The sequence below is a fragment of the Epinephelus fuscoguttatus genome, linkage group LG10, assembly GCF_011397635.1.
Source record: "Epinephelus fuscoguttatus linkage group LG10, E.fuscoguttatus.final_Chr_v1".
Lineage (NCBI taxonomy): Eukaryota > Metazoa > Chordata > Actinopteri > Perciformes > Serranidae > Epinephelus > Epinephelus fuscoguttatus.
Window position 1 is genome coordinate 18,263,720 of NC_064761.1, and position 14,152 is coordinate 18,277,871.

Sequence of the window (14,152 nt, forward strand, 5' to 3'; positions counted from 1 at the left end):
CACCTGCCCCCTTGAGCATGGCACCATGCAATATTCATCCTCAGCCAACCGGCAGGATTCACCCCAAAGGTGCCTATCGTTCTTCTCCTCTCAATCTGCTCCACAACCGCACCGCCTTGTCTCGGCGCTTACAGACAGATCCATGTCTGTCAAACTCTGCAGTGACGATCAAAATCTGATCTGAGGGGGCCTCCTCACCAGCCCTCCCACTCACTCAAAAAGCAAATGCGCCATTAAAAATGCACATCTTACCAGCTCATCTCGTTTACCTAATGCATATGCATCATACCTCCGGGACCAAGAGAAATGATATTGCAAGCGATACAGAATATCCTTCATCACATATACAATTCAGATTTCTTCAGGAGGAGGCTGGTGGGTTTTTTTCCCCTGTGCTGCAGAAGCAGACTGAACCTTGGGAAAGTGTGAAACAGACACAGGACTTGTTGAAAGACACCCATCTGGATGGTGCTTAGACAGCCATCTACATACTCTGACTGTTTCTCTCCATCTCCCACTAAATGTGAAATCAGTTCAGACGTCTTCTGTGAGAGTGAAAAAACATGACGCAACATTGAAAGTTCACTGTGCTACCAATAACCCAAGCACAAAAAGTGGGCCTGGAATTAACACTGATGTAAACTGCTAGAAATAGACTGGAAAAACACACAGAGAGAGAAATCATTAAGCCTGAACAATAGCACACAATCAACTGTTGGGAGATCAGTGGAAGATCTAGTGTCTGTGTGTGTATGCGTGGGGGGGTGTTGTCTAAGTGAAATTAATCATTAGAGCTTTTATCTGACTTTCTTCTGTGTGCAACCCAATTATCCTTAATTTTGCAATTACAAATCTTAGAGTAAATTAACCCCCTTGGCAATTCCAGTGTTAATGTTGCAGTGCCCTTGCATACGCAAGAAAAACAACAACTGAGAGTACAGGCCTATTTTTAGTGTTGTTTCTTCCTCAAAAAAAAAAAAATCCACATTTACTCTGGGGCATATGGATGATCCTCTTTGTTTAAAGTCTATTCAATAGTTATGGAGGCAAAAACATCCTTCTGGAAAGAAATCAATGGACCTGATGTTGGAGGGCGGTATTAAAATCCAACAATGACCAGATCTGCACCGAGGAAACCTGAGTTGTATCGAACCAAGAGAGGCATGCAGGGAGGCCAGGCTCTGCCAGCCTCCAGAGCTCTGATCAATAGAAACAACTCAACATTCATCCACTGCTGTCTGTCTCACACACAGGCTACAGCGCGGTCTGAAAGGCACAGCATGATTGACGCAGGGAAAAAAGGGTAATACAGAATATTTACAGTTCAAAATACGAAGGAGGTGGGATACTATGCTTGCAGTGAATGGATGAATGTGTTATAATCATCATTAATTATTAAATACTTCCCCGTCAATAAATCTAAAGGGAAACAATTTGTAATGCAACGATCTTGATAAAATTTAGCAAAATCACTCACTGTATGATAAAATGTGACATGAGTGTGATACATGATTTACTGAAATGGATACCCTTAGCGACAGGGATTGATCATATAGATAAAATCTTTTATCATGAAGCAACAATCCTTTGAATCTGCAACTGCCTTATAGGAGACCTGCTCATTAGGGCTGCAACTTACGATTGTTTTTATTGTCGATTAATCTGACAATTATTTTCTTGATTAATCAATTACTTGTTTGGTCTATACAATGTCCGAAGCTAGTAAAATATGTCTGTCAGTGTTTCCCAAAGCCCGAGAGGACGTCTGTAAACATCTTGTTTTGTCCAAAACTGAAAGATACTGAATTTACTGTCACAGAGGAGTAAAATAACCAGAATATATTCACATTTCAGAAGCTGGAATGAGTGAATTTGCCTATCTTTTCTTGAAAAATTATTCAAACTGTTGATAGGTGACACCGAGCTATCGATCAATCAGCAGCTCTGCAACATTACTCACAACGGCCTAGAACAACAAGAGGTTTAAAAGAGCTACTCGTATAAAAGGTGCAATGAAATATCTGGCATCTGACAATTTTCATCATCTCACTTTATATGTGATCCTACTTCCTTGCCCTACTTTGCAGTTTGGCCTGTGTTCATGTGTGTGTCTGTGTGTGGCGTCTACCTGGGGTTGAAAGACTGGCACGGCTGCTTGCTGTCCTTGTGGCTGTGTGTCCATATCCATGGTGTTAGGAGCTCGATCCTTTACACCTCTGAGAATTAAACACACAAAATAGAACTTCTGGTTAGCCGACTCAACTTTGGATGTCAGACAAAACACTAAACAGTCTTATTCTTAAAAAAAACAACACAACATTGAACATTTCGCGACAGCAATAATAACCTCAGTCAACTGGACAACTGTTCTCTGTTGTTCAGCACTAAACTCCTGAGTGCTGGTTGCAGCCAGTATCCAGTTTCAGCAGAACTGGATCCCACGTCATGCCTGTGGATTTGACACTCTTTGTCTGGGTCCTTCTCAAGTTGCAGCATGGCAGAGCTACAGCAGGCAGCAATATTAATCTGAACAAAGCAGAGATAATGCCCCTCTGTATTTCCTTGGCATCCCTCCAAGGAACCTTTCATGGGAATTACTGATTATACCGGCATTTACGCAGTTCCTCTTCATTTTTCTGAGAAAATATGGGTCACACAGAGGTGAGTGTGTTGGGTATGGGTGTATGCCACGGTGCTGTATAATTGCATGTTCTGGCTTGTAGCCTGGAAGCAAGCTAATTGCATAAGATACTCCACCACCAGTTGCTTGGCTTATCACCGCACTTAAATCAGACAGTGTCATAATAAGAAATGTTACCTGATTTAATAATTTACACTAATCTTGAAGAGTATGATGCAAAAATTATATTCACACATGCAATTAGCTTATGATTTCAGAGTCTCTGCGCATGTATGTGAGAAGAAATCTGATTCTGACAGATGCTCTGAGATTACTTCCAACGCTATGATGCACATAATATGTATTTACACATTACACAGCCTAACATTTAACACCAATTTATTTATAATTTGCACACAATACAATGCATAACAGCAACCATGTGACATCCACAAGTGCACGTGTATGTGAGAAGAGGTGTTTGCATGTATTTAGCATACAAAATTAAGCTAAAGAAATGGGTGCTCACGAATTTGCTGTGATGTTTGAGTGTGTGTAGACATGTATCTGCACATACACTGGGTAAAAGCATTAACGAGCAGAGGCTATCGACAGAGACTGATAAAAAAATGTAAAAAAAAAACAAAACAAAAAAAAAAAACAAATCCAGACTTTGCATATTCAGTCAGCAAGGAAAGGAAAAAAAGAACTTACCAAGGATACTTCCATATTTGGTTTGCTACCCATCCAGATTCTAGTGTCGTGATTTATGATTCTGGCACTATCTGTTATCTCTTTGCAAAATTTACATGACTACTGTACATGCATGCAAACACAAATGGGCAAACACACACATTAAAGTTCTGCAAAGCTAAAAGGGACAGAACACACTTCACAGTGGGACATTTGCATGTTTTTCCACAAGAGTGAAGGCCGTCTGTCTGCAGATCTGTCAGTCTGTCATTTGTGTATTACTAGCTGTCTCTCGTCTCTGTCGCCTCAAACCTCCCCAGCCAATTAAAAATCCCCTGGTACAATGGAGAGGAGAATGGCGCAGAGGAGCCGTCTCTCTGCTGATGTTGCCAGTCCTATTCACTAAAGGTTAATAATGCTAATTAGACATCGGCAATATGTATACGTTTATATGCATGGCACTGTGAGTGCATGTTTGTGTGGGGTCTTTAATATGTGCATGTAGGAAAGCATGTGTACGTGTGAGCGTGCAAGTATTTTGCAAATGCTGTGGTTGTTTATCTTACATTAGTTCAGGTTCTCTTTCCGGGGGGTTCGCTGGCCTTCATGTGAGCTTTGAAGCTCATGAAAATAACTGTTTGCACAACACTGTTTCTCTTGGGATTGCATCGACTGTATTGGGAATATTGTTTTCTGGAATTTACATTAAAAGCTTGTTTCAAACAAGTTTAAATCAATTCAAATGCAAAAAAGGTTTACAAATAATAAGGATTTAAAAGCATCCACTGCTGGAGGCAAAAAAAGGAAAGTAGAAAAACATTGTTAAATGTCCAATCCTGAATCTTTTGGTTCTTATTTTAAACAGAACCCCACTAGAGACATATAATTCTTGAGAGAAAACTATTGGTGTGACTTCTGTAAAGGCCTAACACTGGTTAGGATGTGTGGATATACCAATGACAACATACTGGTGTTGATTAATTTCTGACTGTTTCCATAAAACACCAATGAATAAGATATTTTAGGCTACCTACAGTGTCCCATCCAGTGTCCCAAACCAAGCTGCCTTAATTGACTGAGCAATAATAAAATAATCTTAAAAAGACAGGAAACAAAAACACACAGAGAAATGTGTCCATTATATGTGCAGGTGAGAGACTGTACAGTGGTGAGACTAAAGTAATTCATCTTCCTCATAATCATAGGACACTTTCACTTGTTGTTCCCACACTAACCCTAAACAAGTTGACTTATGGGGTGATAGACGGTACAGTAATAGAAAGCATAACCTGCCAAATATCTATCTCAGTATAATTATCTTCACGTCACGAGTGGCTGGCACATTAATGCATTAAGAAGGAAAACTAATGTCATGCAAATCTGCTATCCTCATTAACATGCAGATGTATGCAAGGTGTTTTACAGTTTGATTCGATCACTTTTTCTACAGGGGAAACCTGTGATCACAAAGTGAAACTTCATGTATCAGGTGTTCTGAATTAGTATGTTTACAAGACTGACAAGCATAAACAAACAGCACCGTTACAATACGCTGACCCACATACTGTGTACCATGGTGACGGGATCATTATAAATCACAATAGCTAACTGTGGAGGTTTGTAGTTATGTTATGGAATTATAATGAGTGTGTAAAATGTTAAAAACTGTTGTTATAATGCCAGAGATGGTTATCAAATGTGTATCATAATTATCAAATGAAATGAAGACTAATAAAAATTGTTTAAAAAAGTAAGGCCTTCAATATTTGTAACTATGTTACTATGGCCTCAACTCCTATTTAAATAATCTGGAAAGACCCTGGATATGCATGGAGACTGTTATACCAAATGAAAATAAGGCCTTTTAGACAGAAAGTGATTGGATGACGTCATGGCATTTTGATTTTGGTGTCACAAGGGACTTTACAAGTCACCCACCCGGGCGGCCTGCCTGCCTCTCTTAGTGATCCTTTGCACTTCAGCCTTGTGTTTTGTTAGATTGGGGCTGGCACCCTCACTCCTCTCCCTAACCCTCTTGTGTTTCTGACTGTCTACGTGTCAAAATAACCAGGGGGCATCTGAGCTGCCTGACGTTCTTTCGCCTCCCACATCCTACGTTAACGAGATCAATTAAGACTGCCATGTTAGATTAATGCACACCAGGAAACAGCACAATTAACGACGCTAACTCAATCAAACGAGGCAGGGTCACACTCTCAGGGCTCCCATTCACACACAGTTCAAGTGATGTGCGAAAGCAGAGCCTTTGTCCTGGTGACCAGACAAATCAAACACGCTGATTGATTTAAACTTTCATCGTGTGAACCTTAAAGCCACTAAATGTCTCTCTTCGAAAACCCTGCTAAACTGTTTCCACTGTTTTGTCTCTGATCCACCAAAAAGGTCCTAATCTTTTGACTTCCAAAACATTTGGTGGGCACAAAAAGCAGTGGAAACTCAAGGTACCACTCTTTCTGTCATGGGGACAAGAAATGGTGGCAGGCTGGCTACGATTTTGGCAGCTGTGGGGCAGCAGCAGCTAAAAGCTAAATCCCCCAACTATTCATAGATGCATGCCAGGGACTGGTTCAGAGCTTTGGTCTGAGGCAGCTGCATGTATACAACAGGACAGACCCACGTTTAGAGCGCAGTACAGAGAGTCAGTACAGGCAAAATATGTGGACACACAATAGACTCATACCTAAAATCATATGTATATATTTTAAGTCCCCGGTTTTATCATCTAGACTCGGCGCCATTGGTATCATCTCGCTGCTGTGAAGTACCAATGAAATTGAGAGTCAAACTATTATATTAATTAAATTCTCCGCAACCATTCTCCCCATTTCCATCTCAGTTCGGCTGACAGGTGTGAATATGTAATTTCTTTGCAGTTATAAATTGGTGAGATCCACAGTACATGGAAGCAAGTGAGCTAGCATGAACACCATTTATCTCTCTGACAAACTGATGGTTGTTTTTCTGTTGAGTAGTGGAAAAAAAACTTTCCCATCCAGACCACCAACCACTCAGTGTAAACAAACCCTGTTTTCTGACTGCGTTCCATCTAATGTGAGACTCCAGTCCGACATTCTCACAGCAGGCCCAATCACACGAAGGTAATTAAATGATAGAGCAGGGAAGGGAAGAACAGAGTGAGGCAGAACAAGACGGGGATAGAAAAGGATATTACCAAGACTATTCAGCAGTTTTCTGTCATCTTTGTTCTCACACTTGCTTTTCTGTCTTGCTTACTTACACATCATATCTCACCCTCTTCCTATCATACTCGTCTCAAAACTGTGATTTTGTTCTTGTGTTATTTTCCCGTGACATATGCTCTATCACCCACTGTACTGTGCAAAACTCTACACCCTCGGCTCAACAAGAAATAGACTTTAAGTAAAGAGTCACTTTAAGCTGCAGTTCCCCTGAAGGCCATAAAATGTTGGCTCCAATCAAAAATCCAACCGTAATTAAAAGGGGCAATTCAGAGATTTATGTATTGCACTTTCATAATGTTGGGGGACTCATCTGATGACATCATCGGGGCTATTTTTTTTAAAACTTCGGAGAGCTCCCACCAGAACCACGGAGGACATTATACAACCATTTTCACAGGCTGAGCAGTACCCCTCATGACAAGTAAACTAATCTTCATGAATAAAATCAGTGCAGTGCTCTTTTAAGTCGATGGAAAATCCCCTTCTTCCCTTATGCTTCTCTTGATCTACAGAATAAATTTAAATGTAAGTTAAATCTCTTATAATCAAATCTGTCGATTCTTCTGTCTAACGGCTGGCCCAGGATTTCTACAGAGTCCATTTCTGAAAGTCCAACTGTGCCAAGCACACCACTGGTCAAAACATTAAGCCACTGATTTATTTTTTAAAGGGGACCATTTATCTTCTCATAAATTAAATCAGGATTTCAGGAACAGATATGCACCAACAGACAAGTTCTCCCTAAATCACCACGCCACATTTTTAAAGAGGGATCATCACCTAAATTAAAATCTCAGTCAGTATTTGTGAGCATGAGCTACTCTCACTCAAACCAGAGAAGATGGTCTCAAACTTGAGATGTCTTAAGGAAGAGAGAGATCTTGTGATTTAGTTTTGGATTTGGGAGAGAGGTGTTCCCGTTTACTGATATTTTTGAACAGTCTTCGACCATATAACATGTATGAAGTTTGAAAATGGGCCTAGTTCCCCTTAAATTAAACTTGCTATTTGCATGAAACTATTTGCTACCTGTAAATTCAGTATTTTATTCTCTGTAGCTTTTTTATTGACCTATTCTGCCAGAGAACTGTTCAACTTTATCATTTTCTTCATCACAATTGATGAATTTTTACCATCTTTAGAAAAAGTGCTCTAAAAAAGGTACGCATAAGCTGGCCGTGGTGGACAACAAGTTGTATGAAAGAACATATCTTCAGTCAACTGGGGCAAAACTGAGTGGGAAAAGGGAGAAGTGAGTAGGGGACAGCAGGGATGGAGTAGGACAAAGTAGGACAGATGCAGAACTGAGAAAAAAATGGCAGGAGAGGAAAAAAAAAAGAAAAAGAAGCTTGTTAGCCCTGATGTGTTCACGGTCCTGTGAGAGACGGTGTGAGCTGGCACTGGCTTTAGCTCCTCTTTAATCCCCATTTCCTCCCTTCTGCATTATTCATTTAAAACAGGAGAAGAGGAAAAACAAAGAGAGGAAGCCGATTATAAAAAGGTGGATCAAGGCAAACTGTGAGGGAGGGAGGGGAGGGGGGTGAATGGGGAAGTGAAGGGGAAGGGTCCTGGAATTAAGCGGCCCGAAGAGAAGAGTGCTATATCAGCTCTCGATCCGAGGACAATAAATATGAACACAGACTGATGAGCTCGGGTCTAAGGAGGAGAGAAGAGTGAAGGGCAAGAAAGGAGGTGAAGAGAAGGGTTTTGGAGGGGGAAGTTAAAAAAGGAGAGAGGAAAAATATAATGTGACACTATCCGGCCCGGGTGTAGGATGTGAGGGAATCAAAGGCACCTTTGAGGAGCCAGAAGACGACAGTGAAAGTGCTAGAAGAGTGGTGTCCATGATTACAAGAAGTGGAGAAATCTTTGAGTCTGTGCTCATGAAAGCCCACCCCAGGCCCCGTCTGAAACCCCTGCTTGACTAACACTGATGATACAGAAAGAGGAAAAAAAGGAAGAGAGAGGAAGAGGACCACTAATGATGGAGGGGTCCGGATACTACAGAAGCAGCGCACTCTCCAATTCATTTTAATCACTATTCAAAATCATTAGCCCAAATGTGCGAGCACTCGTGTTCGTTGGACCACGAGCCGAGAGAGAGACAGAGAGTGGGAGAGGACCAATTACACCTCAGCATGTGAGCCAGTCTTTGAGGTCTTTGAGTAAGACGGTCCAAGACTTGATGGAATAGAAAATGAAGAGAGGAAACTTTATTGTCTCTCAATCTAAAAGAAAAAAACACAAAGATAAAGGCAGAAACCTTTGAAAATAGGCTTTGCAGAGCCAGCCAAACACACTACAGAGTCAAATCATTTAGACTTTTCCGTTCTTGAATCTGGCTACAAAAGTATAAAGTTAATCAGGGCGCAACTCCACATGAGAGTATTACAGAATCTCCAACAGACAGGCAGACGACCCAAACAACAACACTGACATCAAACAGGATTCATTATTCAACAGGCAGGACATGGCTGGATTAATGGCTAGGTCTGTATGTATCTGATCAAACTCAGTGTGGCTTTTCAGGCTCTTCCAACAACTATAGCCTGACTAAAACTGGATTTTAAAGGCCAATGTAGGCATTAATGTTTGAGAGTCTGGTACCAATATTATTATTGTGGAATCCTATATTATAAATACAAGCAAACATTTATTGCAGGGTTCCTACAGCTTAAGGTAAGTCAGATTTAAGACTTTTAAATGCTTCTAGGAATGAATTTACCAATTTTAGAATAACAAAAATGTAAGGGAAAAAAAAACACGAACCAACAATAATTGGGGAAAGTTATCTAAAAATGTTTACTGTGATATAAAACATGACTTTTTCATCTCGTAGAGGAGATGAGGGTAGAACAGAACTGAGAAACACCTGGCTTTTTGTTGGTGAGTGTTCTTGGTGACTTTGTTTCTCCCTCTGCATGTGGGATTTCACTGCCTTGACTCCCATCATGAGCTAACAAACTTTTTGCATTTAGTACACTTAGCCTCGTACCGGTTTCAGCCATGCAATAATATTTTGATTAAATAGCCATTTGCACTTCCTCATGTAGTCCAGGGTACAGCTACGGCAAGCTAGCTGACAGTGGATCCTGTTCTCTGAACAAAAAATGAGTGTTGCTGATACTGTGCAACGTTAATGCAAGACACATTCAGTAAATTATTTAAGACAAATAGGTTACTAAATATTTTAAGATTTTACATCAGAAAAAGCGGTTAATAAAATCCTACTTCTCATGTCTTGGCATTATCAAAACTTTAAAAATCCTCATTTAAAACATTTTAATACCAATTAAGGCCTTATTTTAACATTCATTACTTAATTGCCTTTTAAGACTTTTAAGGATCTGTAGGAACTCTCTAGTTTCTAAACAGATTTTTAGCATTTTTCCAAACACAATTTCTTTATATGCACACACTGTTATGTCAGCAATTAGCTGGAACTGGTTGTTAATATAGGCACAGCCAACTCACTGCTCGAGCTCTACTTCCAACTCAATGTAACATGTCTGCATAATGTGTTGTGGTTCGACATGAAGAAACATGAAGTAAAAAAATGTAAACTGTGATGTTTCTGCTCCGTGTATATGTTTGAGTGTAATATCTTTATGCAACTCAGACCTTCACCCTCTCCCTAGCGAAGGGAGCGCAGAGAAATGATAAAAAAGGGAATTAAGACAAAGAAACTGCTGAGGTCCATAGGGACACTACAAGGCCAGTGATCCATAATGCTGTTTGCCAACTATTTATAGCCCAACTTTACATTTTTCACTTTCAGATTTTTATAGGCTAATGATTATTCCACTGCAGAAATAAATAGCACAGCACAAACAGCCTGGGCTTCATGTGAGGCCTAAATTGATTTATTCCCTCACAATCCTAATAAACTAGCACAGTGCTCCTCTCTGTGTACATTTCACCCTCTGCGGCCTCTATAAAACACATCTGCACTATCACCTGACCTTCCATGAGCCAGTAATCCCATTATCAACACTGGACTCTCCTCTGTCTTCATCTGTGTGTGTGTCCACCTGCACATTTATATCCCTTCCTATCTCAGTTTTCCTTTCGCATTTTAACTATGTATGGTAAAGATGTCCATTATTGAGAGAAGAACTCAAGGACATGCAGGTGTCAGCCACTATCCTCCCCTTTCTCCTTCTCCCTCGCTCTTGTCCTCCCCACCTCCTCCCCTTCCTGCTCCTATGTGCTCTGTTGCTCCTGTGTGTTGTCGACACGAGCTGGCACGTGGCTAAAAGCCCAGGCCACCTCTCTGCTCTATTGTCCTGCCCACTCCACAGCGGCACTGACGACTCTCTTGTGGCAAGGGGCCCTTTGTTGCCAGCCTGTCACTTCAGCAGGTGCCTTACAGCAAAAGGCAGGAGCCAGCCAGCCAGCCAGCCAGCCCGCACCGCTTCGTTAGCGCAGCGCGCCGTTTGATGTGCTCATTTCATCAGCCGGAGACGGCAGCCAAGGAGGATGCTAATAATCACTTGAAAAACAAAAACATTCCACTCAGGCTTGTAAAAGATAAACTCCAATTTCAATGATAAAAGAAGAGTGACAGACAGCCATGGTACCAGTCAAAAAAAGACCGCCAGCCACACTACCTCTCTCTCTTTTTTCCTCACCACCCCCCCCCCCCTTTTCCTAGGTGAAACCAATTCATACTGTCAATCACTGAGAATAAACAAGGTATATTGACAAATTGCTGACTGTGTAAGGAAAGACAAAATCGTGTGGGCAAAGTATGCAAAAACAGAGCCGCATTTAAGACAGCCCTGTGATCCCTCAGAAACCAGCTTAGTGTGTGAAGGAGCAGGCTGTGTGAAGGAGAGAGCCCCCCCAGGCACTGAGGAGAGGGGACCCTGGGGGTTTGGGCTATGCTTGCACACCCTCGCTACATTCACAGCCCTTCAAAATGCCATATCACCATCACACCTCGGTTAAAATAGAAACTGAATGCATAATATGTGAAAGAAAATCAAGAGCACTTAATTTAGGCTGGCTGATGTAGCTGCAAGTGATGTCATGAGTTTTTAGGATGTTCGAGGGACTAATCGTGGATGTAGTTCCAACTCCAGACTGCAATGGTTTGAGAGTAGAATTACAACTTTAGGGTTCCACATAAAGTTAAGTGCACCATTATAGAGAAAATCTTTGAGACCATTAACATATACAGAAGGTCCAACTCAGGACAGAGAAAACTAAAAAGTATGAGCGTCTGATTTAGGACTACACAGGACTCCTGATAAATCTATTACTCTATTAAAAATCTAAAAACAGAGGAAGGCCCATCACAATATCCTAGACCCCAATGTGACATCATAAAATGTCTCATTTTGTCCAAAGCCCTAAAAATATTTATTTATTATAACAAAAAACAAAAAAATAAATTAATTCTCACATCTGAGAAGACGAAGCCAAAAAACAGTCAGTACAGTCACTGTTGAGGCAGCTCACATGTGGCATTTTAATGTGAGAACCCTCTAAGTAGTTACATCACATCCCTGTAAAGCACAGTATAGTGGGCCCCTTTATGTTTCAACTCTTCTACACTGAAATATTTCTACACTACAAGCTACCAGACATCAGCCAAAAGGTGGAACAAAAAATGCTCATGTCTATGATTATCTTGTTTTTTGGTATTAGCGCAGCTATTTAGGGTATTTTTAAGAGCACACCTCTCATCTGAACATTTGAACCAAATACCCACACCCAGATTTGCACACCGCAGCATGACAAAGATCCCAAGGCTTTAGGTTGCGTTAGTGCCCTGTGGCAACAACTCACAGTCTTTCGCAATGCAAAACAGAGCATTGCGAAGCAGAGCAGAGCTTCCAGTGCTCCAGGACCAATAAGGGCTTTGTTTGTTAGCCATGTCACTGACTGACCACCAAATTAGCTTCATCACCTCTGGCACCAGGATATCGGATGTGACATCCAGTACCGCAGGGCTGTGGCTCTGTTTGTCTGCAAGGCCAGAGGGCTTACAGTAAAATCTGAAAAAAGAGAGAAAGAAACTAGAGACATAAAATAGGGACAAATGAGGGAATTTCATAAAAAAATACAATAAGGGAATGCCACGCTCACTTTTTTTTGTTCTTTTCTAAATAAAGGATTGTTTTACACAGCATTTCCACCAAGAGTCTGGTCTTCATCAGCACAGCCTAACCTCATGATCATACTAACAGGAGTCAACTGACGAGAACGTAATCAACTCAGCAGTGTTCACATTCTGAAATGACATTACCCTTCTTTGTCCTCTATTAATATCTATAAAGGAGGAGAGGATGCTGCAAAGAAGAAGGCAGCTTTTCATGGCTGATGTGAACTAAAAAGATAGTATAAAAGCCACAAAGACCGTGACAAAGAAGACTTAATGCGGCGTTTATTGTTTACACAAGACATTAAAGTATAAAAGGTGTTTATAGGAAGATTACAAAGCTACAACCCCAGCTATTCTTTTAATCTGTTCAGCATTAATGCCTTCTACCCTGCATGCAGTTCCTGCCGTGACTGGGTTCTAGGACAGCAACAATGAATTAGCAACTGCTGACCCATCTCTGTGTTGTTTGGAGATGATGGGGCCTGTCATTTGAGTTTCTCATCTATGAAACAACCATTCAAAAAACATCTGGTGAATGCAGTCTATTCTCCCTTCACACAAAACCAGCGGTCTCTCATACTCCCTTCGAGCAGGTTTTTCCCCCCTTCTCCCTGGATAGTTTGAAGCAGTTACCCTGCGTCAGCATCGAAGTTTGTCTAAAAGGAAATGACAAGAGCAAGATGTCCAAGTCATTAGTAATGTGAGAGGAGCAGTTCCCAGGCATGTCTCGTTACATAGTTGAGTGCTAACGTGAGGGCTAAGGGCTCGTGTTGGGGCTTTTCTGGGCCCAAGCCTTCTCGTATGCTCTATGGGGGACGGGGGGAAGAGGACCACAACCCTTCAGCATCTCCACCGTCACTAATGGAGACATCCAAGACCCTGAACCCAAAGCAACCAATGAGAAGAGACAGAGATACCAAAACACAAAATGTGAGTCCACACATTAATGTAATACACATAAACTCACATGCAAACAGACGCACAGAATGTAAAACTGGATGCATATACTGAATGCATACTAATAGTGGGCCCATGGGAACGTGGCTCCACAGAAATCAAGCTTGGCTCTGGCTCTGGTTCAGTTTCAGCCTGCTGCGGCTTCTGTGGTGGGCCCTGCTGGCTGCCGCACATGCACGCACACAGAATCTTCTAACCAGATCCAGAGCACGTCTACTCAATCAGAGGTCAAATACAGTACTGTTGCTGCATGAGTGTGTGTATACACCCATGTTGTTGTCATACTGCCAAGGTGGATGACTCTTTACTATGAAACTGGCAATAACGCAACTACTTTGGTTGATTCCAGTAGCACACTTTATCCTGGCTTGAGATCACATCACATCACACAGAAACAATTTGGTTTGACAACATATGTAAATCTACAAAGCAAAGCCAAATTAACAGCTCAAGGTTTTCTTCAAGGTTTTGAATTTGGGATTTGAAAAATAGAAACTGTGTGATGATTAATAACAAGGGGCACAGGCAGGCGTGCATTGTTCATTTCTA

General features: G+C 41.3%; 1 protein-coding gene across 1 annotated transcript in view; it reads right to left on the reverse strand.

Moving 5' to 3' along the window:
• Nucleotides 1-14,152, reverse strand: part of nek7 (NIMA-related kinase 7) — a 64,885-nt gene that overhangs the window by 40,881 nt on the left and 9,852 nt on the right. Inside the window, exon 2 of the mRNA XM_049587952.1 lies at nucleotides 2,129-2,216. Within this exon, the coding sequence (XP_049443909.1) occupies nucleotides 2,129-2,188 (60 nt within the window). The 5' untranslated portion in view covers nucleotides 2,189-2,216. The remainder of the gene's footprint in view (nucleotides 1-2,128; nucleotides 2,217-14,152) is intronic.